Source organism: Mustela erminea, chromosome 11 (genome assembly GCF_009829155.1).
Source record: "Mustela erminea isolate mMusErm1 chromosome 11, mMusErm1.Pri, whole genome shotgun sequence".
Taxonomy (NCBI): Eukaryota; Metazoa; Chordata; class Mammalia; order Carnivora; family Mustelidae; genus Mustela; species Mustela erminea.
Window position 1 is genome coordinate 103,672,773 of NC_045624.1, and position 27,672 is coordinate 103,700,444.

A 27,672-nucleotide genomic window follows, 5' to 3' on the forward strand; every position below is an offset into this window, starting at 1 on the left:
CCTGCCCACGTTTTCTGGATTCCGAGCTGCCTCTCGAGGGAGTCACCGCTCCCCACCGAGGCAAGGCTTTCCTGCCTTGAGCCCAGAATAACACGGCAGCTGCTGAGAACACCTCGAGTCCTTTTGATTTCTCTCCATAGTCACGTTTTATGTTCCGTTTCCCAGACGGGATGAACCAGAAATCATGCTTTTTTGGAAACAGATTTTTCATAGGAAGGAACTAAAACACCCTGAGTTGTCAGCGGCAGAGTCCGCGCTCCGAACCCCCCCAGCCTCCTGCCATTTCAGCTGAATCAGACGACAACTTGCCGGTCACCTGCTTGGGGCGTTTGTGTCCCCTGGCGTGTATTTTTCACCAAATAACAGCAGTGCGTGAACCGCAGGGAAAATAAGAGAGCCGTGAAAAACGGCCCCGTTTTCTAGGCCTGTCTCCTTGTTCCAGGAGTAGTGAGCAAAGAGACCAATTAATAGCATGGATGAAAGCCGAAGGACATACGGTTTGCCTGAGAAGAAAAATGAACATTCTTGCTTCTTGATCTCTGCCAACTTTGTACGGGGACAGCTGCTGCCACGGGTAAACACCACTATAAGTTAGCCGTGCCCTAAGGTGTGTGGCACCACAGGCCACAGGGAGGCCCCCGGGGACGCCGGTCTCTCCTCTCTTCCCACCACTGAGCTCTTATCCTTAAATGAACTTTGTTTTTTGACCAGCTCACTAATTGTGATTGAAAACACCAGCTCCCCAGCAAGGCACAAGCACTGGAGTTAGCAGCAGCAAGACGGGCCCTAATTGCTCCATTTACATAAAAGTAGAAACATACAACGTCTAAATATAAATCTCTGGCACATCGTGCCTTTTGCAATTACAGTAAAATAAGGTACCACAGTTTCCCTCCCGGCTCCTTCTCGCAGCAAGCTGCTCCGCCGGGTTCTCCAGGGGCCGCTCCTCGAGGCGAGAACAGAGCCCCTGCAAGCGCTCGGGCGAGTAGTCGGGAGCTTTGTGAAGTCGCCAGTAAATCAGGCCGCCTGCACTAGGTGGAAAACGCGGTGGCAGCGGGCCACCGTGCTAGCGCAGAAGCGGGTCGGACCCAGCTCCACGCGGGGGAAGGGGACAGCTCGTGGGGCGTGAGCGCTCCCCGCGCGCCCCTGCCCGCGCCGCCGCCCTCCCGCGGGTCCCCGCGCTGGTCCCTGACCCCGGCCGTGCTTCCGACCCTGGCACCGAGGGCTGGGTTCAGAGATTCCCAGCTGCACTCACTGAATAGTGATTCCCCCCCCCCCTTTCTCCCCCTTCGCTGAATTCTTTAGCTGCCAAAAGGGGGGAAAAATCAAGAGCTGCTCTTAAAAGAAGTTGCCCTTGCTGGTGCTCGGGGTAAAAATAGAGGCGGCCGCTTCGGAGCGGCTTGGCCCAGACTCCGGCGCCGCGAGCCGGGCTCGAGCAGCGGCCGCGTTCCGGCGTGATCCCTGGGAGCTGCCAGCAGGTGTTGCTCAAGGTACAGTAGCAGGCCGAGCAGCGGGGACCGCAGGGCCGGGCGTGGGGACGCTGCGGGGGGAGGGGGCCGGAAGTGAAAGAGAAACCAAACCGAGGCAGGAAAAGGAGATGCTTGTCAGGAGTTGGGCTGACCCCTGGGCCCTGAGTTCGGCAGGCAAGAGCTCTTTCCCGGTCCACGAGATGCGACCCAAGTTGTTTTAACCTGCCTGCGTCCTCTAGGCCCCCACCCCCCCGCCCCCACCTTAATTTCCCCGGAGTGAGGAGGCATTTCCAGCGTGGCTCAGCTCTAAGGCTGGGGATTCAGGTAGAGGATGACATCACTGCGGGTGGGCTGACCCGGTAAGTGGGCACCTCGGTGGCATCCGGGGGCCAACTCGATCTGAGTCACACACACATGTAGAAGAAGGTCGCTCCTCTAGAAGGGGCTCTACACGTTTCTGGGACACGAATGTGGACAGAAAGCCCCCAAGGCATCTCCAAAAGAGTATCACCTGCGATCTTCTGAGCATGCCCTAAACCCTGCAGTTGAGTATTGTGGATCCCACTTGATAGGCCGAGACACTGAGGGCTGAGGTTCTGTGGGTAGCAAACCATGGAACAGGGTCTGTCTGATCTGGGTTTGTTTTGTGCCCCCAAAGTCATAAACACGATAGTATTTCCAGGACACCGGGGTTCATGCCTGGGGGTGGGGGTGGGGGGACAGGGGGTTTCAGAGGCCCTGCCTGCCAGGGCTGTCCAGGAGTGCTCATCAGAAAGGCTCTTCCATAGAGGTTGAGTCCCTCCCTCCGATTCCAAACTGATTGGCAGGGAGTTTTGGAGTTAACCAGCACCGATCCTGTCTCTATCTTTCCTTCCCAGACTCCCTCTGTTCTTCTACAACCTAATGATTTAATTTCTTACTTTATTTCTGCATATGCAGTTCTTAGACTACCCCCCCCACCCCAATGCACAACTCACCATCCACACTCTCTATGTGCTTAGCCAAGGCAGACCCTCCCACACAGCAAACTTTTGGTGTCCTAAAGGAACCTTCTCCAACTACACATCAGGAGGCCAGAGCCTCTATATTTTGCTTGTGGGCACAGTGAAAAGTTTATTTTATGCATGTTAAATCCTGCATACAAAACAACATATCTGGTCATATGGCTTTCATTAGCTCCCAATTTTGCACATTTTATTCAACTTGTCATGAGTCCCGGCTCATGCTTCAGCTTTGCTCCTTCAAACAACCCTTCCCCACTGTGCTGGTCTGAAGATTCCTCCCAACTGTGTTATTTCTCAGCCTTGCTAGCAACCCTCTCCCCCAACAGAAACTCTCACCATCTTAACTCCTATTCCAAGGAACGTTTGTTTCTTTTCATTAATCTCATGTTATATTCGCAACAACTTAGAAATCACAGGACTGGCAGTTCTGATAAAGAAGAATGATGTGTGAGCTTGCTTTCTTTCTCTGTTAGTTGGATTGGGATTCTTAAAGACTTGGGAAGGATAGGTACAAAGTTCACTAGCAGAGAATGAGTATTTTCCAAGTTCTGAGTGATATGTGATTCATGAAGCAGACATTCAATTTCAAGACGTAAAATCATAGTGTAAGTCAGGGAAGGCAGACCATTCTCATATAGGTAAACATATTTTCCCCTTTTTCTCCCCTCCGTGAAGGATCTTATTTTAAAAAGTAAAATCAGAATCCCCATAAAGAGCACTGCAAATTTTCTTCCCTGTAAGAAACAATAAAATACTTTGTAAATAGAGGCAACTTCATGAAGTAACAGATGTTTTATGTGAAGACATAAAACTGAACCTGAATATAATGAGAAGTGTGTGCTCGAGCAGTAAAAGTTGGAAGCTGGACACTCAGGGAGCTCTAGCTGTTCAATGTCAGTGTTTTTCTAAAAGGTAGTCTAGTCGGTCAGAGGTTTCCCTGGCTCTCGGTGATCACCAAGTAGTGTCCCAGCAGCCAAGAAAGGCTTTCCATTAGATAATGAATTATGAAATATGTCTCACACTGGAAAAACCAGTCATCTGCTGATGTCATGCTGATTCTAACCAATCCCAAACAAAGCCCCAGCCCTCCTCTGTTTGAGTGGTACCAATGTGTGAGTGTGCAAAGAAGTAGTACAGTATAAAACTTCAGAGTGCCAAAACCATGAAGAGGAACTCCTCAGACAGCTCTTACCACATGATCCAAGAGTCTGCTGGTGGAAGAGAGAGGACCGGAAAGGTAATGCTTTTTAACTCTTACTTAGGAGGTCTTGACACATGCAGAGTTCGAAAGGTTGGAAGGAATTTACTTACTGCTTTTCCAGGCACGTTGTTGATTTGTACCTTTGATATGATCCAGGCAGCTTAATACAGCTTTTAATAGTAGAACATGCAAATAGACGGCGTGTGTATTCAACCCACTCAGCACTTATAGACAAGTACATATGCCACAGAGAAAGCTGTTTTTAAGAGTTCCACTCACCACCAGTAAATTCAGGGAACACACACACACACACAGACAGAGGGGATCCAAATATTGATAAGCTGCCCTTATCTCCGTGCGGCTCTTAGGACCCTCTGAGTTGTTTGGAGTCATTAGACCTAGAATTTTATTTCAGACTCTCGTGTAAAATTTAATTGGGCTACAAAATGCTTTGGGTGCTGTACATGTGACGCCAAATACGGTAGATTATGTTAAGTTTTGTATTTCAAAGATGTTTGATTAACGGGTTATAACGCAGCTGCCCCCTCCCCATTCTCTATCACCATTACCCCTACTTTAAAAAAAATAAAAAATTAGACTCTTTAAGGAATGTCGACCAGGTCTTAAGAAGAAGAGCAGAGTAATTGATGTTCCTGGAGAAGAAATCCCAAACTGTGATAGGTGGCTTGGAACAGAGAAAGTCTTGCAAGTAATTGTTTTGGAAAAGGGGGACAGGGTGTCAGATTCAGAAAAGCATTGTTATCTCTGCAAACTGTAATTTTACCTTAATGTCACAGTTTCCTCACCCTCCTCCTCTTGCCCTCAGATCCTAGGCTTGTAGTAATGATATTTATTAACTTTTTCCACCCAGAGCTCATTGCTTAACTACAAAACTCTGAACACACTAGGTGTCAGATATAAGCTGACTATATCTACAGAAACTGAGGGCTTATGTGTGGGAAAGAAACCGAGAGAGAAGGAAAGCTTTAACAGATGGACTTCTTAAAGATACTTCTGCATGATAAAAGCAATAAGACAGAAAATGAAAAAAGGGTGGTGGGGGGGAGAATAAAAAAAACTCAGAGAGGCATTGTTTAAAAATTCACATTTTTCTTTTTCTGTGAACGCTGAAATCCATGATGATTTCATCTGTGCTGTTCCTTTGGGGGGATAAAGGAGCCATCAAGGGGCCCAGTCCAGGAACACGTTGGTCCAGGACAGGGTAGGAGGCAGGCTGAAAAAGTCTCACAGGGCAGAGGAAATCATTGGCCAATATATTTTGGAGAGTCTTTTCCCCTGGGACCAGTTATCCAAGTCCTAGGAGAACACTGTTTGTAGGAAATAATGTGGGAAAGGCCAAATGAACTTTGCATTTTATCTGTTAAGTCCGGGCTGGAGGTGGTGGGCTGTAGTGTGTGTGTGTGTGTGTGTGTGTGTGTGTGTGTGTCTGCGCGCGCAGGGCAGAAGGGGGCGGCGGCGGTTAGGGAGAGGGGAGAGAGTTTCAGGTGACAGGAGCAGGTAGAATATTCCCTGTGAATCCTTCAGTGCCTGGTTGCGTTTTGCAGTTGGGGGAAGTAGAGTGTCTGAGATGACCCTAGACAGCAATTCTACTCCGTTCCCTCAGATCCCCAACCAGAGCGGGTGACCCTGAACATTTAAATATGAATGAATGGGAAGCCGGCAACCTCCAGGACTCCCTCTCACCAGCTGGCAGACCCAGTGGCTCCCCAGCCCCTCTGCCCTTGACCCCCACTACCTGTCTGCCCACCTCCAGGAACCCCTGGCCTTGCCTCAGGAGGCAGGGGCCGGGGTGCGGGGTGGGGGAGGGGTGTCACCTAGAGCTGCGGGGTGGAGGGCCCTGGGGGCAGAGCGTTTCAACCTAGTCATCCCAGGAGATTGGGACAGTGCCTTCCAGTGGGGTTTCCTTTCCCCTCCAAAAGAGGAAGAAGGTGAAGCAAGGGGACTGGGCAGAGAAAGAAAAAGAAAGGGGGGAGGGAAGTAGAACAAAATTAGGAGGATTTCTTTCAGAAGGGAAAGTAGAACTCCCGAGAATGGTGATATCTGAAGAGAGGTGTGTGTGAGGGAACAGTGAGCAGAAGGAAAGCAGCCTGTCAGAAAACGGGCTGTCCCTCCCCTTCCTAATCACAGCCTCTACTCACAAACTCCCTCCCTCGCCCATTCACGCACTCACTTAGGACCAATCGTTCTCTCTCTCCTCTCTCTCTCTCTCTCTCCTTCTCTCTCCCTCTCCCTCTCCCTCTCTCTCTCCCTCTCTCTCTCCCTCTCTCCCCCTCCTGCGCCCTCTCCCCGTCTCTCTCTCCCTGTCTCTCCCTCCCTCTCTCCCTCCCTCCCTCCCTCTCCCTCTCCCCCCTTCTCTCCTCTCTCTCCCTTTCTCCCTGTCTCTCTCCCTCCCATCCTCTCGCTGTCTCTGTCTGTCCCCCCCCACCCTGTCTCTCCCTCCCTCCCTCCCTCCCTCCCTCCCTCCTTCTCTCTTACTCGGAGACAGTCAGAACTCTCCTCCCTGACAGCCACAAACCTACAGCACTGACTGCCTTCCGAGAGGGAACCTGCAAACAAAACTTCACAGAAAACTTTTTGTTCTTGTTCCAGAGAATTTGCTGAAGAGGAGAAGGGGGAAAAAAATAAAAAATAAAAAAAAAAAGAAAGAGAGAGAGAAAGAAAAAAAAAACCAACACAACACAACAACAACAACAAAACCTGTGCGCGAGGGGGGAGGAAAAGCAGGGCCTTTTAAAAAGGCAATCACAACAACTTTTGCTGCCAGGATGCCCTTGCTTTGGCTGCGAGGATTTCTGTTGGCGAGTTGCTGGATTATAGTGAAGAGCTCCCCCACCCCGGGATCCGAGGGGCACGGCGCGGCCCCCGACTGCCCGTCCTGCGCGCTGGCCGCCCTCCCAAAGGACGTGCCCAACTCTCAGCCGGAGATGGTGGAGGCCGTCAAGAAGCACATTCTGAACATGCTGCACTTGAAGAAGAGACCCGAAGTCACGCAGCCGGTGCCCAAGGCGGCGCTTCTGAACGCCATCCGAAAGCTCCATGTGGGCAAAGTGGGGGAGAACGGGTACGTGGAGATAGAGGATGACATCGGCAGGAGGGCAGAAATGAATGAACTCATGGAGCAGACCTCGGAGATCATCACGTTCGCGGAATCAGGTCGGTGCGGGCGTTCGCGGGTGGGGGCGGCGCGCCCCGGGCCGGCGGGCCGAGAGGAACTTGCGCCCGCGGCGGCGGCGGGGCGCCCCGGGGAGGTCACTCGGCCGCGGGCGCCGGCGGCGGCAGCGGCGGCCGGAGGGCAGGCGGGGGAGCGGGCTGCGCCCGCACGGGATTCTAACCCGACCCCGGCCGCGGGCGGCTCGCTCGCACTTGCTGAACTCGGCCGGTCGCCCCGAGCGAGCTGCGAGGGCCGGGCTGCGTCTGGACGCCCGCGGTGCCCGCGGCTCGCTCGCCCTGCCTCGGGAACCGGCTCGGAGCAGCCCCGAGGGGGAGCCCGGGCGTCTGCGGGTGCGGGGGGAGGGGGTCCAGGAGGCCCCCGGACCGCATCCAAAGTTTCGGGGGGGGGGCGTGCGCGGAGTGCGGGGTCGCGGGGAACGGCACAGATGAAGTCATTGTCTTCCAGCGAACCTTCCCTTTAAAAGTCCAGCCAGGGGCCACACCGGGGAAGCAGGGCATGCTTCTGATTAGTGACAGCCCCTTCTCCCTTCAGAAACTCCGTCTTCCGGGAGCACAGGCATCACCTTCCAGGCAGGGAAGAGGGACTTTGGGGGACAGCTGACACTGAGCCGGCAGTCACTTTTGGAACACTGACTTTTGCTCTCTCAGCAACCGCCGCCACCACCACCACCAAAAGAGAGTTTTGTTCTCTGCAAAGTTACTAAGAGCTCTCTGCCAAGGAATGCAACCTTGACAAAGTGCTTCAGATACTACGCTGAACTCTCACTCAATCCTTAAGAGGAAGAACTTTAATAGGTTCCAATCATTGGCTCAGGACCACAGGAACCTGTTGCTGAGTAGACAGATACCTGTCAGAAGTGTGGCCACAGACGTGGAGGCAGATTATTTTTACAGTTAGGGGACTCAGACCCTTCGCACGCGGCAAGCCCGTGCACGCCCCAGCACACAGATGTGTTCATACCCTGTTACTTTCACGGTAATGCCAGCCTAAAGAATCATATCCCTTGCCAAACCCATGTGAAAGGAATGCCATTGTTTTGTTTGGTGGAGCATATGGCCAGTAAAGTACGTGCAGGGACTCCCAGCATTTCTGTTTAAAAGTTTGCCGCAGCAGTATAAACAATTAAGGCAACACTCAGAATTTCCAATCCTGAAAACCTGTTGACTCAGATGTTCTGTTTTCAAGAAAACCCTGCCAGACCTGGGCATCCTTTTGGGGAGCAGATAGCCTGCTTGGCTTCCTGGCTTCCCTGGTGAGAGAAGCCCTGCTGTCCTACAAGCTTCCTGGCAGGACAGTCTCTCTCTCTCTCTCTCTCTCTCTCTCTCACACCAGAAGCTTCTCTTCAAAGAAGGGCTCTCTTTCTCTAAAGCTCTTTCTAGATGCAGGCCCCAAAGGACATGATCCTTAGAACTTTATCTGTTAAAGTTTATTGAGGAGACCAAGTCAGGTTGGCGTTTCCACCTTGCCACTCACCTTTCCTGATGGCAGGGCAGGGAAGAAAGTGCTTTACTGACATTCAGTCCCATGGAGGGGAACGGATTCCAGTAGTCTAGAGGTCTGTCTGCTCCCTGTGCTGATACAAAGGGAACCCGTATAGGTTTTTATATACCAGTTACTACACATGATGGCTTGAATTTCAGGCCCTACTCCATTGGCCTTACCCGTGTCAGATGACTAAGTATACCTATTCCCTGGGACCACTATTAACATACACCTGATGCTGGAGAAAGCCTTGCTTCCTGACCTAGCTGACTTGTCTAGCAAATCCCGGTCTTGGCATTGAGAGGTTCTGCAGTGAAAGAATTTGACCTTTTACATTCTTTCTTACTTATGGCCTTCATCTCAGAGGCCGTCTTTTTCTCATTTATAGGAAATCTTGCCCTTTTTTTCATTTTTCTTTCCCATTAGGTGTTTAGTTTAAAAGAAATTGAGTTACTTTTTTAAAAGGTGATTCATTGGACTCACGCGTTGACTCCAGTTTAAGGTTTGTAATGGAAAACTTCTCCTGGTTGAGTTTACAACTCGACTTCGGGTGAGCTGCTGGAGTCCCAGAGAAGGTTTATGACACACTTACTTATTTTTCTCATCTGAGAAGTTTCGCACGTCAACTTCAGGTTGATTTACTAGGATTTCGCGGAATTAATGATTGCTATCTGGGCAGCTGATTCTCCAAGAGGAGTGCCAGATGAGTATTTTGTTGCTGATTTTGCCAACCAGTAAAGAGTTTTATCATCTGACTATACAAAAATGTCTTGCTCCTTTTGTAATAACTCAACCTTAATGATATTCAAACTATTTCAAATGTAAGAACTTGGAGAATAGCAGACGGTATTCATTTTTCTTTCCTCCACAAACTCTTTTTTGTACAGCATGGAAGGCTGTGAGTCACTGCCACCGAGACCGGGGCCACAGAGGCATACCCATAGATGTGTCTTTCAAACTTAAGATTCCCCGGTTGGGGGTTTCATGTCTAATTTTTGCCTCAACCCCTCTTGATGGTTAACTAAAGCCCATGATGTGGCCCAGCAGTGAGGGGCCACCAAAAACTCAAGTGCCTAGAACTCTTGGAACTGAGTTTGTCCCATTTGGGCTCAGGTGGAAGGTGCCCCATCTTTGTAAAGTTGATACGAGTTGTTACTAACAGGGGTTAGGAATTGTTGTTACTAACAGGGGTGAGGAATTGCACCCTGACCCCCTGAAATTTCTCCCAACAGATCAAAATTATTTTTTTGTAACACATGTCACCCAAGATGACTGCATTCTCAGGACAGCTGGCACGGAATGCTCTGTGTCTACCTGAAGACCTTAAAGGAGAAGAAGGGATGGGTAGGGTCAAGTGCGCTCTCTGTGTAATTGTCAGCCAGGCTGAAATCAGTGGCCTTCTCAATGGCTCTATCTTATTTTACCTTCTTGTGATCTGTGACAATATCTGGTCAGTGTACAGTAACAGCATATTACCGAGTCTCCATATGCTGCCAGATTTATATGCTGATTATGGTAATCAACATAGCAATTGACAACACTTGTTGAAGAACAGATAAGGACAGAAAGACAAAGGAAGCCCCAGGAAATGCATAATGCTCGCTAAGCCCAGGTGCTGTTGAAAGCAACACATAAATCTCCCCCTCTTGGAGGATTCCCATTACAGAAGGGTTGAATTAGAAATATGCACTTGCCAAACGGGGGTCTAAGAAGGCTGGCTTGGGGGACTATTTCTCCCCAGCCCAAGAAAGTCATCTCAAGCCGGAGCTGACTCAGACCGATTTCATGCCAGCCTAAGGAAATTTCCTGCGAGTTACCCTGCACTGAAGGGTGCTTTTAGGGGTTACACACTTTCTTCTCTCGATAATGAAAAGTGATGGGCCACAAGAGGGCGCATTCCAAAGACTTTTGCTCCTCAGCGGTTAATCTAGGGAAAGGCATTTTCGGCTCCTGGAAGCCCCATTCTGTAGCGCCCAAATCGTGGTACCTATCGGTTGCCCGCTGCTTCCTCTCATCCTCCAGAAAACGTGAGGATTTTATGGGATGGGAGAAACATGGCTCTCTGGGACCCAGTAAATGAGACGGAAGAAAGGAAGTGGGCATTCTAGTGATACATGGGAGCATTCCGGAGCTCTGTGGAGGACAGAGGAATGAAACATTTCAGAAGCAAACAAAGCAGAGCGTGGAGAAGTGTGACCATGAATCATCAGCAGCGCTGATCTGCTCACACATCTCTCCCTAAGACGTGGCTGCCTGGCTTTGACCAAAATGCCTTCAACCTCCCCTCATTGTGTGGCCTGGTTTGCCTGTCTTATCAACGCTTTTCACCAGCAACAAATGACAAGCGACTTCCAACAGGGAGGAAAGGGCTGTTTGCTGTGAGAATCTGGGTACAGCTTCGGAAGATACGTTTGTTTCTAAACTGAGCGGGAAGCCAAATGGGGGAGAAGAAACAAGAAGCAAGATGCCTCGTGGTTTGGGCCTGTGACGTAGGTGGGTCGGAGTTAGCGTGGGGGAGCCCTCAGAGGATAGAAAGTCAGCTTTCATATATGGAGAACTGAGAGTCATACCTTCTCAGGCACTTTTAATGAAAACCTGTATTTGTCTTGGCCCCTTTTGCTAACCTGTACTGGAGCGTGAGCTGTCGATCAGAATTCCTTATACTCCAGCGGTTCCTGGACCCCAAACCAAAAGTGCAAAAGTTCTCAGGAACTTTGGAAGAAGTCGCTGAAATTTCTGTAGGTTGAATCTTAAGAATTTTTTCTACTTCTTTTCGGAACCTAAAACCTCTCTCTCTCTCTCTCTCTCTCTCTCTTTCTCTCTCTATTTCATCACCACTGAAATGGAAGACGCCGGAATGTTGCCTGGCATTTACAATTCAATAGCAGATCGGAAGAAAAAAAAAAAAAAATAGGAAGGCTAACAAAACTTATCCAGATAATTTATGACCAAACTTGTAGTTCTGCTCCAAGGCAAAACCCTCGGCTTCAGGTTAAGGGAGGCATCACCTCTAAGACCTCACTTGCTGCCTTCTGCAGAAACCCCTGGAAACAGTCCAAATGCAGAGTTAGTGACTCAGAGGACACGCATGCGCACCTGGTTGCCCGTATGCTCCCACCAGTGACCGCACCATCTAAGCATAGCGAAATCTGGGTCCAGAATGCAAAATTGAAGTAACTGCCGCATTTCACAACAAGGCTTTTCCCCCATCTCAAGTTAAAATCCTCCATAAACAACAAGAGTTTTCACATTCACATTAGAGATGGAATTATTACCCCTATGTACAAGAGCAGGATGCTTTAAGCAGGAACCCGGTGAGGAAAACAAAACTGAACACAAACCAAATACGCTGTGTATGTGTGTGTGTGTGTGTGTGTGTTGCTTATTTCATTGGAAATGTTCATATGCCCACAGATCTGAGGTGAGAGTTTGAGGAAGAGCAGAATTTTGAGTCTTGGTGTGGGGGATGGGAACAACCAGGGGCTTGGTTGCTTAACCCTTGGCAGGCCTGCTTTCCTGCTTGAGTTCTTAAAAATATCTGAAAAATTCTGAGAGCAAAGGAAAAAAGGTGCTTTGGGGATTCTTCCTTGCAGCTTCTGGTCTTTCCTCTGCTGCAACCCCTTGCCCGGCAGCATTTCAAAGGTCTTCCCTGTAAGGTGCCATCTTTATACCTCCTACTCATTCTTATGCACCTCTCTCTCTGCCCTTGGTTTTGTGTCCACCGGGCTCATAGAGGTTTAAGTGATGAAATATTATCACCCACATGGGTTTGCGTGGGACTTTCTTAGTGAATTACTCAGGCAGAGCAGGCTGTGATACAAGACTTGCTCACGAGCCTCGGGAGGGAAAAAATAGCACAGAGGATGAAAAGAATATTATCAGAGAGTAGGTAATGAAAGGTTAGCAAAGCCAACAGCTATATCTAGGTAGCTAGGTAATAATGTAGGAACCCAGTGCGCACCTGTACCAACTAATCTGTACCTGCTCACAAAGCATTGTGGGAAGGCTTCCATTTCAGGATTTGATGCAGGAGATCGTTAAGTCAAACCTGAAACTGATTAGTAATTGATCCTAAACACCTCAGCCTCAGGCAACCTCCTTCCATTTTTCAAGTTGCTATGCCTAGAGATTTGAGGACTGGAGCATTCTCAAAGCACCACCGCAGTCTAACACTCTCTCTTAGGTCAGATACAGATAAAGGGAATAGAATCAAGTGACAAGTTCTATTTTTCATACCTAAGAAATTTGAGGGTTGTAATATCTTTCTGAAACCTACAGCCCTGATAAATATTAATCATCTCAGCTTCTAGCTGTCTCATTCTCTCCACCCCCTTCTGCAATGAAAGCTAAATGTAAAAGAGAAAAAAAAACAAAAACAAAAAAACACTGCACTGTTTAATAAGTCAAATACAATAGAACTTTTAAAATGTACCTGCATGTAAGGTAGACATTAGGAAGACTTGCATCTCTCTCTTCCCCCTGTTCTCCTGAGCATTATGGCAACAGCATTTTCATGAAATTGGATCTGTTTTATTTTTTTTCCCTGATAAAATATCATGCAATATACAAATAGCAGTTCCAGAAATGGACACCAGGAGAAGGAGGCGACAGGCATGTCAATTAGTAGGGGGAAAATCCAAATGTCAGAAATATGGGGGAGAGATTCAGCAAGCAGGCAATAGATGTGAATACAGGAACAGTCTTTTCAAGCTCAGATAATTAAACCGATGCGTAAATCAGCCCTGTGCTTCTCCACACACGCGGGCGATGCCACACAGTTAATTATTAGCCAGGACCAGGTTGAAAGTCATTTTATGATGCCTCCCTGATCCTAATATAACAGCACCTGACAGATTGAGCCCCCTCTAATGAGCACTCTCTTTGTACGATCCTCTCTCAGGAACACTAAATCATTTGCTTCCGAGTACAGCTGCTTGTGAAGAAGGGGTGGGGCTAGCTCATGCCTTAGAAACCTGCCCTGGTGGAATGAGAGGCTGTCCTGTGGGCTGTTCCTGGAAGCCAGGGACCTCAGCCTCCCTGGCCCCTACAAAAGCAATCTGCATGTACTCTAGCTCCTTGGATCAAGTCAGCCAATTAGCCCACCCTGGCCCCTGCCCCACCCCCAGCCTCTGTAGACATTCTGGACTGGCTTCTTAGAAAGCCCACCGTGGGCTGGTCCACACTGCCATCGGGATCCTCTCTCTACCCGAGGAAGGACCATCTATCTACCTTCCCCAGCCCCTCCTGCCAAGCCCGGGGGAAAAGCAGAGAGGATCTTGTGGGAATGAGTTACCTGAAACCCAGAGAACTTTCCCATCCCAAGGACGAGTCAGAGTCTCCAGTTTCACACTCTTTCCTAGAAAAACAAAACACAGACTCGTGCCCTCTGGCTTCTCTAATTTAGCAGCTACTATCTCTCTGTCTTTACAGTGGCACCCCGCACAGAGTAAGGTTTCAGAACAGCAGGTAGCTTGTTACTATTCTCTGAGGGATACTGAGGGCGGTTCCTGCACTCCCATCCAGGGGCGGCTGTCCCGGCTTGGGGAGATTCCAGAAGGACCCTACCCCTTCAGATCTGCTGCTGAATGTCTTTTTAAATTTAAATCATTAAGCTCTCCCTCCTGGAATCTTCTCTTTTTTCTTCCCTTCCCCGCCCCCCCCCAAAAAAAGCCAAACAGCATATCAGAAAACCCACCAGCTTTTAGCAAAGAGGAATACTGTCTTCACGTCTTGAAAAGAAATCACGTTCCTTAAAAAATGACAGTCTCCCCTCCTTCTAACTGCTCTCTACTCTGGTGATCTAATCGTGACCCTAGCTTTATCATTCATTTTAACCCCTGCCAGAGATCCAAGGCTGGAGCAGAGGGACCTCCCCCAGCCCCTCCACCCCGCCATCTCCCACCACCAGCACCACCACCTTGGAGGCCAACATGCTAGTGACTTTATACCAAGATGCCAGAGAATCTTTTGTATACACATGTAGCCTTTCCTGGCCCTGGCCTCAGTAATTTACCACTATCAGAATCACAGCATGCAGAGTGTGTTAAATTAAGAACAGAATCTACAGTGCGCAATGCACAGAAAAGCCTGCCTTCTGATGCAGAGAGAACTTGAAACTGTGCCGAAAATTTATAGTACTGTAAACATCTCAGGGCTGAGAGTGATAAGTATGGCTGGATTTCCGTTAGCTATAGAAATCCAGGCAGGGAGACCCTCCCAGGGAGTTGCGAGTTCTAAGATGACCTTCCCCGACATTGTTCTCCAATTTGCGTCCGGGATGCGTGTACGCTGGACAGTTGTCAGCAGGTACCCACAGGAGGCGGTCGGGCAAAGAGGGCATGTTTCATAGATCAGCGAGCGGTAAAAGTGCGACTGAGGGAAGCTGTTTCCTCGATTGGAACGTTCCAGTCTGGACACCTGTTCCTCGCAGTAAATGTTGCCGCGTGTATAGACACACAGGTGCTTATGGAAAGAAAAGAGAACGGCTTAAGTTAGGCAGGAACTGCGCGCTCTCTGAATCCAACTGCCTTGCCAGTGTGGGGATCTCCTTTCTGTTAGTAGCAGTTGCTGTAATTGGGGCTCATTAAGCTGCATTCAGAAGGGAAGGAGGCAAAAACGGGGGATGCAGCAGTGGGAGGTGGATCTCTTAATCTAACATGACTGGATGCTGAGGACGCGATTGCCTCGTTCCTGGTTAACCCTGGGCCGTGACAGTAAATAAGATAGATAGGATCTCAGACCAGGGGCGTCCTAAATCAGATTGGCAGGGGGGTCAGGGCGGTCAGGGATTGAACCCTTATCAAGCAAGGGCAGCCACTGAAGGTGATTTGTTGGGAACAGGAGTGTTCTAGGCAGGTGTCACTGCCTGGAGGTGAGAAAGTGTAGCGGTACAGCTGACCTTGAACAAACACCGTGTGGCTGCACCACAGAGGACGGGGCACTGGGAGAGAGCTGGCGGTGAAAGTGAGGCAGTCAAGGTCATGCCCAGAATCCCAGATAGTTTCTGTTTTATACCTGCTTCATGGAGCAATGATTGGAAAGGGGCCTGGCTCTATGCTGGAGAACCAAATGCAAGAAAAACCTGCTGCAGGGACCCGGGAAAGAAAGAACAGAGGGGTGGGGCAGGTCATGGCCAAGGCGGAGGCTAGCTCGATGGGCACTGGCTCCACTTACTTACATGGGGGGGGTGCCTGTGTATTTCTGTGGGAATAGCATCACTTTGACAGCTTGCTAGAGCTCACAGTGGGTTTTCTTTCTTTCTTTCTTTCTTTTTTAAAATTTTACTATTCTTTTTTATTTGACAGAGAGAGAGAGAGAGAGAGAGAGCAAGAAAGGAAACAAGCAGGGGGAGCGGGAGAGGGAGAAGTAAGCTTTCCGCCAAGTGGGAAGCCCAGTGCAGGGCTTGATCTCAGGGCTCTGGGATCATGACCTGAGCTGAAGGCAGATGCTTAACGACTGAGCCACCCATGTTACGTCAAGCCTGCTGCAAAGTGGGTCCAATGTCATTGTGCCATTCCCATTTTATAGAAGATGCATTGGAGATTAAGCAGTGAACAGACGCAGAGCACCCCCGCACCCCCACCGCAGGCTCCCGGACACTGGCTGAGATCTAGGCTCTTTTCTTTTTAGAGCCAGGAGTTGACAGACAGACTTTCTCCGGAAAGGGCCCAGAGCACATGTGCTCAGCTTTGCGGAGCCCGTCCCTGTTGTGGCCATTCAGCTCCATGATCGAGGGCAGGAGCAGCCATAGACAGCCTATAAAGAACTGAGTGTAGCTGTGGTCCCATAAAACTTCATTTATGGACACTGAAGTGTAAATTTCATGTAATTTTCACATGACACAAAATAGGCTTTCTCTTTCACCATTTAAAAATGTCAACACCTTTCTGCGGGCCGGTGGGCTGTTAACTCGCTGACCCCTGCCGGAGATGGCCCACAGCAGAGGCGCCATGCTTGCCTGAGATGAGTGTGTGCTGATCCACCCCCCTCACCCCTGCCCCCCTCAACGCCCCCCCCCCCCACAACTAACGAGTGTCCCTGCTCTCTCTCGTGCTGTTTTTCATCCGCAGGCACAGCCAGGAAAACGCTACACTTTGAGATTTCCAAAGAAGGCAGTGACCTGTCCGTGGTGGAGCGAGCCGAAGTCTGGCTCTTCCTCAAAGTCCCCAAGGCCAACAGGACCAGGACCAAAGTCACCATCCGGCTCTTGCAGAAGCACCCGCAGGGCAGCGCGGACGCAGGGGAGGACGCCGAGGAGATGGGCTTCGCGGAGGAGAGGAACGAAGTGTTGATATCGGAAAAGGTGGTGGACGCGCGCAAGAGCACCTGGCACATCTTCCCGGTGTCCAGCAGCATCCAGCGGTTGCTGGACCAGGGCAGGAGCTCCCTGGACGTTCGGATTGCCTGCGAGCAGTGCCATGAGACGGGCGCCAGCCTGGTGCTCCTGGGCAAGAAGAAGAAGAAGGAGGAGGAGGGGGAGGGGAAGAAGAAGGACGGAGCAGACGGAGGGGCAGGGGGGGACGAGGACAAGGAGCAGTCCCACAGACCTTTCCTCATGCTGCAGGCCCGCCAGTCGGAAGACCACCCCCACCGGCGGCGGCGGCGGGGCCTGGAGTGCGACGGCAAGGTCAACATCTGCTGTAAGAAACAGTTCTTTGTCAGCTTCAAGGACATCGGCTGGAACGACTGGATCATCGCTCCCTCCGGCTATCACGCCAACTACTGCGAGGGCGAGTGCCCGAGCCACATAGCGGGCACGTCGGGGTCCTCGCTCTCCTTCCACTCGACCGTCATCAACCACTACCGAATGCGGGGGCACAGCCCGTTCGCCAACCTCAAGTCGTGCTGTGTGCCCACCAAGCTGAGACCCATGTCCATGCTGTACTATGACGATGGGCAGAACATCATCAAGAAGGACATTCAGAACATGATAGTGGAGGAGTGCGGGTGCTCATAGAGCGCCCGGCCCCGGGGGACGGGGAGTCAGAGCGGTCCAGAGAAGACAGTGGCAAGATGAAGAAATGTTTAAGGTTTCTGAGTTAAACAAGCAAAAAAAAAAAAAAAAAAAAAAAAAAAAAAATAGAAATTAAAAAAAAAAATAAACTAAAAACAAAACCTGAAACAGATGAAGGAAGATGTGGAAAAATTCCTTAGCCAGAGCTCAGAGATGAAGCAGTGAACCAGGTGGGAATTGGGAGGGAGAGGGAGAACAGCGCCCCCTTCATTTCTTCTGATATCAAGGTGATGACGTCAGTTGCTTACACGGGAGTATTGTCTCCTCCTTTTCAGTCCCCTTTTCAGTGTGAGCCTCGAAGTCGACTTGTCTAGTCTGCAATAACGTGGGCAGGCACAACCCAAATAGCATCTAGAAAGCCATGAGTTTGGAAGAGCCAGTTACCCAGGTTGTAAGGTATGTCTGTGTGGCCCTCTCTCTGTGTATATCAGCCCGTGCATACACGCGCACACACACACACACACACACACACACACACATCCACACACAGAGGCATTTCCACACGACACGTGCATACACGTACAGGCAAGGGAACAGTAGTATGAGGTGGTCACACTTCTCTTTTCTGCACCAGTTTTGCGACAAAGCAAAACAAAACAAAAACCAACCTAAAAACAGAACAAAACGAAACAAAACAAACATTTGAGACCAAGAATGGGAAGAGAGCAAAATCAAGGAACAAAGAATACCAAGTTACATTTCGTTAAGGTGCTTATGATCTTAGTACTATGCAACCTAATAGGTTTGAAACTGTTTACCTGAGAGAGAACAAAATGAGAGACTTTTTTGTATTGGAAGTAACCTGATTAATTTTTATTTTCTTCAAGGAGAGATACTTGAAAGGAATATGTTTGTCCATCTGTTGGATCCAAACATTTCTATATTTTGTAAATGTTGTTTTTTTTTTATCGTTTACTATTTGCACTACAATGGTGTTTGACCTGTCTAATCCTTATTTAACAAGTATTTTCTTTGGGTGGGGGTTGGGGGGGTTAAGAGCTGCACTTAATGTGAGCTATAAGAGAACTGCTACAGCACACAAAATAGCTATTTTTATTATTATAATTATAATTATTATTATTATTTTGTACCTTAAAAAATAGACACATACACCAAAGACATTTGTGTGAGCCTTTAAACAGTCTGTCTGTGGTTGGTATCATTCACCATCAGTGAGTCAGGGGTTGGGATTCAAGGCGGAGTAGGGTGGATGGCGTTCAGGCTGGAGAGACCTGAGAAGTTTGGTTTTTTGACTCCTTTGACATCCATGAAACGGGACATTTCATACTGGATGTACAGTAGTTGTACACTGTCGGCTATCATAGAATACTACATGCTTGTCCGTGTATATGTACATGGCTTGTGCATATGCATACCTGTGTGTATATAAACATGGATCGCATCATATGCCCATGCACATTTTAAGCACGTCAGGCTGTCATTTTGTAATGTTCTTAAAGCAATGAATGTTTGTGTGCAAAACACAGTATTTTTAAGAAGGATAGGCTATCGTTTTTGCTTTTCCTCTGAACTAGGTGGACACATTTTCAAAAATGTGGATGGGAAGAAGCCTGGAAACTCCAGCGACTATTTTCAGCAAGACCCTCTTTCATTGTGCAGGGACCCAGCTCCCTCCTCTTTCTTGCCCCCCCCCCAATCCCCCCAGATATTTCCTGTGGGGGAAAACAGGAAACTCCTGTTCTTCAAGGTTCTAGGCTGATTTGTGTGTGTGTGTGTGTGTGTGTGTGTGTGTGTGTGACTTATATTTATTATCTATTGGAATCAATCTTAAATCAGAAAGCTTTTTCAGAAAGAAAAAAAATTCATCTTTAGGCCAAAATAAGAGTTGGGTACTTTTTCGGGGGGAGAGGGGGGTGATTACGGCCTAATTGTGAGAGATATGACTTGCTGGGCTAAATAATATTGCTGTCACTAATTAAAAGATGAATAACTTGGGGAAAAGTCTTAAGAGATTAGGAATAAGAAAGAGAACTGCGGGGTGGCATCAGTGGTAAAAATCCCTAATATTTTAATTTACAGCCAAAACTCTTGGTATATAAGTTTGTATGTATTGACTCAGATGCAAAAAAGAAAAAAAAAACACTTTGTTTTATAAATATCAAAGTACATGCTTCAAGCTAAATTTCTACTAATTTATTCCACAGTATTTAGCTTGCCTAGAATAGCTAATAAGTTATTCATTTATATGCTTTTAAAAATACAGAGCCTTATTTTTACTGACTTGTTTGAAGTTTGCAAAAACTGAAAAAAATACTAATAATTTGGAAAAATTGCATCCGTTAGTATTTTGTAAAATACTGAAGCTTTCAGAAAGTCAATGTCAATTCATAGATTTTTTTTTTAATTAACTGTAGAAAAATAAAATAGTGAGAAAACAAACATTACTAAAAGGTGGTTTAGCTCTTCTTGAGATAGTCATACTAAATTGGTGTACTAGAACACTAGGCTGTATGTAGGCAAATCATTAACGTTCCTGAGTAGATATACTTACTACATCTTGAGGTCCACCCTTTCTTATGCAGAAATAGAACATGTACACCATGGGAGTGGACTCTAAATGTAAGAGGGAGTAAGTTGGTACTTGCTTCCTCACTCTTAACCATTGACCAGGAAATCATTCAGGGTGAGGAAAGTGGGCATGATGAGGGAAGTTTCAAATTTGCATGAAAAACTTAGAGGGCCTTTTGGTCTGCTGCTTATTTGGTAGTGGCACTAATAATGGAATCCATGAAAATAGTTTGGGGAACCAAGTCCTAGTTCACAGTGCACTAGCAGGAATGTCCAAGTCAGTGGGAAAAGCAGGATGCTTGAAAGATAGCTGATACCCGTTTGTGGCACCTATTCATCTCAAGTGTGTGCGCCATCTTGTTTAAGCCCTTTAAAAGAGTGCTCAACACAGTGGGCGTAAGATGGAGTTTGATTAGTGGCTATAATAATTGGTAGCAGAGCAAAACAAAATTCTATATGACAATATTTTAATGGGATGTGTTAGTTAAAATTAAATTATTGGGTTGTCAAACATCTCCAAACTTCGACATTTCATTAAACTTAAGTGGCCTTGAAATAGAATGATAAATTGCTGCTATCTTTAATAATCTTGGAAGATATGCAGGCTTGTAAACAACCGCACTTTTCTTGTAGCAGCAAGAGGCCAAAAGAAAAAGCTTTCAGCTTCAACCATATTGGGTTCTTCACAGTAGGTTTTCCTTAAAACAGGGTGGCTCTATCTGATCTTAGCATCTCTCTACTCTTTCTCTAAGGCTAATCTTTAGGCTCTTAAAAATCTACTCATACCAATCTTAAAAACTCTGAAAAGTATTTGTCCCCAAGTATTTTTTAAGAATGATAAATATTTGATAGTTTGGATTCTTTCTTCTTTCTCTCTTCCTCTCTCTCCTTTCCTTTCTTTTCCTTTCCTTCCTCCCTCCCTCCCTCCCTTTCTTTCTCTTTCTCTTTTCCTTTCTTTCATTTTTTTCAAAAAAGCATGGCAAATTCCACAACACGGAGTTGGGATTTTCTTATCCCTAAAGACCAATCAATTTCATAGATATTTAAGATTGATTCCACACTCTTTTCAAGGAGAATGCCTGCATTCTCCTCTAAGGAAGAGCAAGTAAATTTTGTTTTTCACCCCCGTGGGATTGGACCTCAAGAAGGAACTCTAAAAAAACAGAGAACACAAATGCCTCCGTTGTATTAAGCTTAGATTCAAATTATTATGTTCACTTGAAAAAAATGATTTCCTGGGGGCCTTTTGGCAACTTCCCTTTTCAAATGTAGAGAATAACTTAGTCACCCTGAAACCCTACACAATAAATTGAAACTTGTAGATGTGGGCAGAAGGTTTGGGGGTGGACATTGTGTGTGTTTAAATTAAACCCTTTATCACTGAGAAGCTGTTGTATGGGTCAGAGAAAATGAATGCTTAGAAGTTGTTCACATCTTCAAGGGCAGAAGCAAACCACATGTCTCAGCTACATTATTTATTTTTTATGCATAAAGTGAATCATTTCTTCTGTATTAATTTTCAATGGGTTTTACCCTCTATTTAAATGCTTTGAAAAACAGTGCATTGACAATGGGTTGATATTTTTCTTTAAAAGAAAAATAGAATTACGAAAGCCAAGAGAATCTGAAGCCTGTTTTGTTTTAAAACTTTTTATGTTCTGTGGTTGATGTTGTTTGTTTGTTTGTTTTTATTTTTTTATTTTTGTTATTATTATTATTTTATTATTATTTTTTTTGGCATACTACATGCAGTTCTTTAACCAATGTCTGTTTGGCTAATGTAATTAAAGTTGTTAATTTATATGAGTGCATTTCAACGATGTCAATGGTTTCTTAATATTTATTGTGTAGAAGTACTGGTAATTTTTTTATTTACAATATGTTTAAAGAGATAACAGTTTGATATGTTTTCATGTGTTTATAGCAGAAGTTATTTATTTCTATGGCATTCCAGCCGATACTTTGGTGTTTGCGAGGCATGCAGTCAATATTTTGTACAGTTAGCAGACAGTATTCAGCAACGCCTGATAGCTTCTTTGGCCTTATGTTAAATAAAAAAACCTGTTTGGGATTTATTTTTTTATTTTTATTTTTATTTTATGTCTTACCGGTTTTCCAGGATCAACTTTACACACATTATTGCCACACCCTTTGCTGGGTGAGAATTTCGTTTCTCCTGTAATTATTGGGGCAAGTATGAGAAGCCGACTGAATGGGAGAGAGAGGACAAAAGCTGGAAGGAGAGAACTGGAGAGAGGAAAGGAATAAATGTTGCTGGGGCAAGGCTTTGTAATGGGCTGCAGATGCTTGGACCAGGAGTTGTATTGTATTCATTTTGTTAATTTCCCATTTCTCCAACTGTAGTAGCAAGTAACATGAAATGAAGTAGCATGCCTTGCTTCCCTCTCTCCTTCCCTCCTCCCTGCTTTTCCTCCCTTCTGTCATTCCCTCCCTACTTCCCTTCCTCTCTCTCTCCTTCTCTCCTTCTGTTCCCCCCTCTCTTCCACCTTTCTTCCTCCTTTCCCTTCTGGCTAGAAAATTGGAATTGCAGGGAACAACTAGGGCTAGACAAAAATATAACTTAGGAAAGAAAAGAACCGGGACCAAGAGGACCTATATGGCATCAGGAAGTCCAGTCAAGAACGAATGGACTGTTCGTCTTTTCTTCTGTAGGTTTTGCTGTAGTATCTGTGTCCACTGAAGGGGTTATATGGAGACAGTAACAACTCTAAATGCCCATGTGAACCAAGCAAGTCCCCACGTGACCACCCAGTAGATGTTTTCCCTGTTTTTACGAATCAATCGGAGGCATCAAGTAACATTAATTGGAAAGAGGGTTCCAAGCCAGGTCAAGTTTGAAGTTTATTATTATTATTAGTCTATATTCAAGTTTAAAGTTTCCTACTTTTTTTTAAGATTTTATTTATTTATCTGACAGACAGAGATCACAGGTAGGCAGAGAAGCAGGCAGAGAGAGAGGAAGGGAAGCAGGCTCCCTGCTGAGCAGAGAGCCCGATGTGGGGCTCCATCCCAGGACCCTGGGATCATGACCCGAGCTGAAAGAAGAGGCTTTAACCCACTGAGCCACCCAGGTGCCCCTAAAGTTTACTATTATTATTATTAGTATTAATTATTTTGCTGCTCCATACTCCAGTTTTGCTGTTGGATTCCTTATGTACTGAGGAAAAAAAAAAGAGTGTGTCAAGTGGAGGTGGAGTGTTGCAGACACTTCTGACTTCTTACCACAGACACTTTGTACCCACCAGACCGTTTACTTATCTCCAAGCAAAATGCCAAATTCATGTAAATTCATACAAAACCCTTTTTATTTATTTTAGATAGGAAAGCTACATTTTCTGAAAATTAAAAAATAAGAATTATTAGAGTTTTACTTCATATTTATGAATATGTCTTATTTTTCTATTCTTTTGCTGGATTAAACCTTTGACCCCAAGTATTTTACTTTATGGGCCCCATGATAGTAGCATGTGTGCACGTGTGTTGGGCTTCAAGTCCCACCAGGTTTAATAATGAATCCACATTAAGAACTAAGTAAAAACCCCAATGAATTACAAATGAGTAATGTTATTAGGAAATTTATATGGATGCTGTTATAAATTAAGGCAAAAATGAAAGAAAGCAAAAGTCAGGTATAAAAAAATATATAAATGTGTGTGTGTATATATATATATATATCTCACATCTAACATATGTGATGAAGATTCATATACATGGGGCATAGAAAGAGAGAGGCTTTGTCATCATGTAAAGGAAACATCTAAACCCATTTCCTGTAGAGGTTTGATGCTTTCTCAGAAAACAGCTGTCTGTGGAGGTGTCCAAAGCAAAGGCAACAGAGCGCTGCATTAATTCCTTCTTACATCAAATATGGTGTCGGCTCCTTTGAAAGAGTTCTGTTGTTTCTGCCTTGATCCAATGTTAAGTCTTCTCTTTGGTCCATGAAAAGGCAAGCTTCTTTAGAAATTCTCCATTACATCCTTTGAGGCTTTCTTTAATTGTCATGTAATTAACAGTAAGAAAAAAAGGGAGGCAAATTGTTTATCCACAGACCAAAAAACCACAAAGCTGTTTCAGGACTTTTTCAAATCGACAATTGCCCCACTTGCCTGTGTGCACTTTGAGAAGAGCCTGAAATCCTAGGGGTCCGATAAGTCACTAGGGGGACACCAGAGAAGTCCCTTTCTCACAGAAAACTGGGCCATGAAAATCCAAAAGTGGTTTTGAGAGATACTAGGCCAACTGGTGGAATAAAAGTGATGAGGAATCTTCCTTTTTAAAAACTGATTTCTGCTAAGGAAGGAGTCAGGAAGGAGTCAGAGGAAGTACTGAGAGATGGTCCGGTCACAGTCAGAAAAGAACATTGAAAAAAAAAAAAAAAAATAGCCACCCAGGGCAAGAGTTAATATGCTGCTGTAATTCCTGCTGTCATGGTGGTGGCAGTGCCTGGATCATTGTTATGTGGGGACACAATGTTCTAAGACAAATATTATAACGTGGCAACAAAGATCCCATCAAATATATACGCCTTTCATTAATGAAGTTGTTCCGACACAGTTGAGCATCACAGCCTGGGTTGTTTGAAAAGCTTGCTACTCACATGGGATAAAGGCAGTCATTATGGGGGAACTCATCCATTGTGAAAGAAAGAAAGAAAGAAAGAAAAAAAAAGACAAACACTGCTAATCTATGCCAGAAACTGCAGGCCTAAGGCAGGGGGATGACAAAGCATTGCCCTTCAAAGTGCTTATTGTGCGAGGACTTCCAAGCACTTTGAAGACAATCATCAAATCCTTCTAAATGGAACCAGGGAGGCTTCCTGCCATTGATCTCAACAACAAATGTTTGTGTTTCATGGTCAATTTATTTATCCCTCAAAGACTCGAAGTAAAATTGTCATTAAACAGGATATTTTTAAAGATAAAACTAATTTTCCATCTGAGTATCATAACCTAAACAATTTGCTAATGAGATGAAATGGTTTGAAATGGTACTGCCATGATATATTTAGTAGCTTTTATTATTCCAAGTATGACGGGGTTTGTAATTCTGAAATCAACTAACCCTCGCGTTCTCAGAGCAGTGAGTTTTTACTCATCTCTGTAAGATCATGGACCAGCCCTTCTTGCTATGAAGTTACTACTAATGGCCTCAGATTGAAGACATGGAACAAGCAAATATAACCCTTTCTTTTGGGGCTAGGGATAATAGGATTTGAATTACATCAAAAATTCTAGATCATTGGGTTGCATCAGTCATTCATTTAGCCACTTTATAAAGCACTCAGAGGACTTAAGAGTTGTTGTTGTTTTTTTTTTTTTTTCTGAACTTCATACTGCTTTGTAAGTAGTATGCTCCTGTGATTCCTTGAAAGAGGAGTGAATGGCAGATGCTAGATGGTCCCATCAAGTGTCCAGCAAGCCTAATATCAATGGGTATGGAGAGGCAATACAAGCATGCCAATATCTGTGGCCACTCTAGCTCAATCCTCAATCCTGTAGACCAGGCTTTATAGGGTGATGGTGAACAGCTTTTATCTTTAGGCTTTAAATGTTTCACAAAACAGGAAATGAAATTGTAACCCATTTTATATTGAACAAGTGTCCAGTTAAAATTCTAACTAGATCCACCCATCATCGAGGAAACTGACTTTCAAAGTAGTCAGCCTAGAATTAGGAATATATGGATTAAACCCTGGAAGTAAATTCTGTGAAAAAGAAATCACTATTAAAAAACAAACAAACAAACAAACAAAAAACCAAGCAAACCCACAAAACAAGCAACAACAACAGCAACAACACCTTTCAGATGGTCAGAACCTGGAGAAAGTAGGTGACACACGTGGGAGGTGAGGCGGACGTCAGATAATTCTCTCCAGCTTTAGTTGTGACTTACTTAGCAGGAGTAAACTGATGAGTGCATGTGCCGGCCTTGAAGAATCAAATTGCTTGAGGTTTTTGTTTTTGTTTTTTGTTTTGTTTTTCCTGAGAGAGGAGAAGGGGCCCTGGAAAAATAGGGTGAAGAACGTCTCACCCTCCACCTGTCGGACTTCAGAGACTTGGGTCTAGACCAGTGGAGAGAGGTGGCTGGGGCAGAAATGGAAGGACCCTTATCATCAAGGACCCTGTGGTTCCCAAATAACAAATATAATAGTATATGGCAGAAAGAACCATTTTCCCTGATTATATGTTGAGGGTAGCACCATGGCTGCTGCAAAGAAAATGGGTCAACAGTTGGGGGGGGCCATGAGACAAAAGACCTTCAGCAGATTTGAGCATTTTTGCAGTGGCCTCTAGAAGCAGTGGCCAAGTGATGGATCCCCATTAGAGGTGTGGAACATGGGCACACCCGAGTTTTCAGAGGCACAACTGGAAAAATTGTAAAAATGGACTATGTGGTCAATTAAGTTCCATCCAGGATCTTGTGGAGGTGGATGTGACTTTAAACTGTATGAATAGGGCTCATTGTTATAACCCTGTCTCCTTGTTTTCACATTAGATTTACTATGAAGGTGATTTTAGTAAGTATATGAACTCAGTTTCTGAGAAAAGTCAACTTGGTTTCTCATGAATGGTTAAGGTACAGCATTAACCCTACTGGAAGTTGTGCATGCATGAAGAAACCAAAGATGAGTTGGTCGTAGAGTGAATGCTAAGCATTTTTGGTCTGGCCAGTCCTTGAATTTGGTGACCTTGAACTAGGTGCTTTGATTTAGATTTATTCCTCTGGAGGGTGGAGCCAGTGTTCCTAGGAGGGTATTTCCCTGGAGTGCTGTGAGAGTGAGCTCAAGTGGAAGTGCTTGAGGGACTGAAGAATCAACATAATGATGAAGATAGGCTTCCCATTTTTTTAAGCCATAAACACAATCACCCAGGCCACTAATTTGTTTTTAACATTAATCTTTTTAATTCCGTAATTCATTTTTTGATTACCATTATACACACAGTCTGTGTGAATACAGTTTTTTAAAAATGATAGTGACCATGTAACACAACCTTGTTCAAGAGTACTTTTTTAAACTTTGAAGGTTACTCCTCCAAAAAATTTTCAAGTAGAGCCGATCACAAACTATCTACACATTTGCCATCTCACTCCAATGTACTGTCATTGGAAATGCATTTATTGCAGGTTATCAATTTCCAGAGACCCACAACAGAAAACTCCTCTATTTGAAAAGTCAGAAGAGCCCCTCTGGCCCATTGAGAGCATATGTGCCATTAGGACAAGTGAAGCTGAGTTAATGGTCAGTAGAGGAATTGCTGGAAGATGTTTCTAATCATTATAGTTATGCCTGCCCTGTGATATTCAGCTTCTGAGTTTTAATCTTTCATTTTGTAGCCTATGAATTAAATATTTAAATTACATGAATCTTACAATATAGTGAAGAGAATAGCTTCTAGGGTAGGTAGCACAAACTTTAGGTCAGCTACTTAGTGGCACTGTGACACTAGCAAATTATTTAAATCCAAAAACTATGTTTCCTTCTCTTCTTTAAATTTAGGATAAAAATAATATCTACCTGATAGGATTTTTTGGAAAAATTCGAAAGTGAAAAGATATAAATGGCAGAGCTCAGTGTCTGACATGCTGAGTTACCACTGACACCTGCTAGAAATATCCAATTATATTTTTATGGCCCCACTCTCCAAGAATTATTGGAAACACTTCTTTCTTTGGACACTTGACCCATGCATTATAGGACTCAAGTTATGTCTTGAGTAGATGTTTTGAGTAGATAACTATGTTATAAGTAGATGTTGTAG

At 45.6% G+C, this 27,672-nt stretch overlaps 1 protein-coding gene across 1 annotated transcript; it reads left to right on the forward strand.

The window, feature by feature from the left end:
- Window positions 1-6,075: 6,075 nt before the first annotated feature.
- INHBA (inhibin subunit beta A) lies at window positions 6,076-17,419 on the forward strand. The gene is made up of 2 exons (XM_032305327.1): window positions 6,076-6,848; window positions 16,419-17,419. The coding sequence occupies exons 1-2, from the start codon at window positions 6,461-6,463 to the stop codon at window positions 17,303-17,305; spliced, it is 1,275 nt and encodes a 424-aa protein (XP_032161218.1). The 5' UTR covers window positions 6,076-6,460; the 3' UTR covers window positions 17,306-17,419.
- Window positions 17,420-27,672: the final 10,253 nt, after the last annotated feature.